Here is a 2,812-nt window from a genome sequence, read left to right as displayed (position 1 = left end):
AATATAGCTTTCTTAATCTTTGGAGGAAGAAGTTATTAGAATATAGAGAAAAGTGAAATATTTAAGATATTTTAAAAATAGAATTAAGTTTTTTTTTTTTTTGGGGGGTATTTATTTGCGTCAAATTATTATACTTTAGATGAAGCATAATGTAAATATAAATTAAAGTCCAAAAATTGTATGTCATGTGTCATTGCCAAAATTTTATTATCCATAATTATTATGGGAAATTAAAAAAATAATAAGAATAAGAATAATAATAAATAAAACAACTAAGGTTGTGAAATGCAGACCAATAAATTATTTTAATAAGCTTACTATAAAATAGTCCCTCACCGAGATATCATTTTTGTGTATATCCTATAAATTAATTAATTAATTAATTATAATATAATATAAAGTTCCATTCTCTCAAACTGATCTCTAAGGTACGACAATGACGAGAAAGAAGGTGAAACTGACATTCATCACAAACGACGCAGCCAGAAAAGCCACTTTCAAGAAGAGGAAAAAGGGTTTCTTAAAGAAGCTCACTGAGCTGACCACCCTCTGTGGGATCGACGCCTGCGCCATTATCTTCAGCCCCTTCAATTCCTACCCTGATCTATGGCCATCCCTTGTGGGCGTCCACAGTGTTATCTCTCACTTCAAGGCCCTGCCCGAGATGGATCAGTGCAAGAAGATGGTGAACCAAGACACCTTCCTCCGCCACCGCATTGCCAAGGCTGCCGACCAGCTCAAGAAGTTGCAGAGGGACAATCGCGAGAAGGAGATCGCCCATCTCATGTTTCAGAGCCTTCTCGCCGGTGGGGCTCCACGCCCTACTTTGAATGTCATTGATTTGAATGATCTTGGGTGGCTGGTTGATCAGAAGATGGCGGATATTTCCAAAAGGATTGAGCTTCTTAGCTCCGCGGTGGCTGTGGAACACAACCAACCGCCGTGTGTGGCGACGGTGGAGCCGTCGTGGTTTATAGAGATGGTGAATCAAGAATATGATGATCAAATGAGATTCGATATTGGGGATGATGTCATTCAGCTTCCTACTTTTGGGGAGGATGGTTGGCCAAATAATGCATTTTTCCCTTCAAACTAATGTGTTCCCAAACTTCCATAATAATCTTCCGTTGGATGTAAATTTAAAATCACTTGATTGTTCAAAGCTGAAGTTAAACACATTTTTGCATTTCCTTCAATAAACTTGTAATCCAGTTTGTTTATTTACATCAATGGTTTGTAGGGTTTAAACTTTGTGATATAAAGTTGTGTTTCTCACTGAGACCACTTTAACGGGAGGATGTTCTCCTGGGAGAGTTCATTTTGGTATCACATTCACCACTTTAAATGACCTACACTTATATGGATTGTAATGGATAATCTTCGCGTTTCTATTAGTTATTTAATTTTTTAATACTAATTTTATTTTATTTACAATTTAATATTAATGGTTCATTATTTGTTTCACATGAATATTGTTAGTCTTGGTCGACTGGTAGAAGGTAGAATAAATGAAATTAGTCGACTCGTTCCTCAAGTTATTCGACATAAACGGAGCCCTGTCAATATCTTCCAAAATTATCTATTGGCATTGACAGTAAGAAAGGGAAGAAGAAACCAATGGGTTAGGAGAAAAATGAATTGAAGAACAAAGTTGGAAGAAACTATAGGCTACTTCAAGCAGCAAAGTGCAACCTACAAGTCGATGTGTTTCAGTTCAAAGAATCATTCCCCTCAAATTGTACTTTCTACTTTATTTATTTATTTCGGTATATTTCTATAAAGAATATTTGGCACTTTCCACTGCTTGAGAAGTAATGATTTGATAGCACGCAAGTTAACAAATTTTGTTTCACGTTTGCAACTACAAACCTCATTCGAGATGGTTTAGGTAAGTTCTCATCTCTGAAAAGTAGAATTTGTTTGTCATCTATGCCACTTTTTGTTCGATTTTAGTGACCCAACAAAGCACTTTAAAGAGAAGGAGATTGAGCGAACTTTGTTGAAGATTTTTGTATTAAAGGTACGAGTATATGTCATGTTTTAATGTTGTGGGACCACATGCATTTTGTATGACAAATGCATCAAGATATTTCCTTGATGTGTTTGATACTTACGTATATCTTATGATATTTATGTTTGCAATGATATTATATAGACTCTTTCCCATCGTGGTTTATTTGTCTGGAGGGTCCATGTGTGTGGGGAAGTACTACACATCCAATCTTTCTCAGACTCGAACTTAAGGCCCAAGGTCATGCATGATGTTTTTTTATGAAAGGATAGGTCACCATAATTGCTTTTGGATGTATTTTTCGACCTCAACCATGGGACTATTGAGATTTCTTAAAATACTCAAGTCACTTGTTACTCTTAATTTAGGATAAAAGTAAGGTACCTTTGTATTGATCATCGTTGTAAAGGCCATAAAATCGAAGAAAAAGGTAATTGATTTATGTTTAAACTATAGTCCTTATGTTAGATTAGAGAGTTTCCGTTACTTTATGCACGGTTCCACGTGCGGCTATCCATGCATGCATATTTTGGCCAGTCACGCCTCAGACTTTGGTTGGAACCTCACATGAACCCAATTTTTTTATTAAAAAAAATTTAAAAATCATACAATTAATTGTGGAAAAAGATATTCATACTCAAAATCATGACGTTTTTGAAACATTGCCTTTTTGAGGCACCAATAGAGCTCGATCTTCAAAGTTAAATATGCTTTCTTTGAAGCAATCCAATATTTGATGACCTTTTAGGAATTAAGGCTCCATGTTAGTTTATGGAGATGGTCTTCACTCTAAAAAGTCAA

General features: G+C 35.5%; 1 protein-coding gene across 1 annotated transcript; it reads left to right on the top strand.

Annotated features, from left to right (window-relative positions):
• Positions 1 to 436: 436 nt before the first annotated feature.
• On the top strand, positions 437 to 1,096 carry LOC111802097 (agamous-like MADS-box protein AGL80). The gene has a single exon (XM_023686343.1). The coding sequence runs from the start codon at positions 437 to 439 to the stop codon at positions 1,094 to 1,096; it is 660 nt and encodes a 219-aa protein (XP_023542111.1).
• Positions 1,097 to 2,812: the final 1,716 nt, after the last annotated feature.

Source organism: Cucurbita pepo, chromosome LG09 (genome assembly GCF_002806865.2).
Source record: "Cucurbita pepo subsp. pepo cultivar mu-cu-16 chromosome LG09, ASM280686v2, whole genome shotgun sequence".
Taxonomy (NCBI): domain Eukaryota; kingdom Viridiplantae; phylum Streptophyta; class Magnoliopsida; order Cucurbitales; family Cucurbitaceae; genus Cucurbita; species Cucurbita pepo.
The sequence above is the reverse complement of the archived record's forward strand: the minus strand, read 5'-3'. Positions and strand labels throughout refer to the sequence as shown.

Coding starts and splice junctions, on each gene's coding strand:
- LOC111802097 (XM_023686343.1), top strand. CDS start 437: ATGACGAGAAAGAAGGTGAAACTGACATTCATCACAAACGACGCAGCC.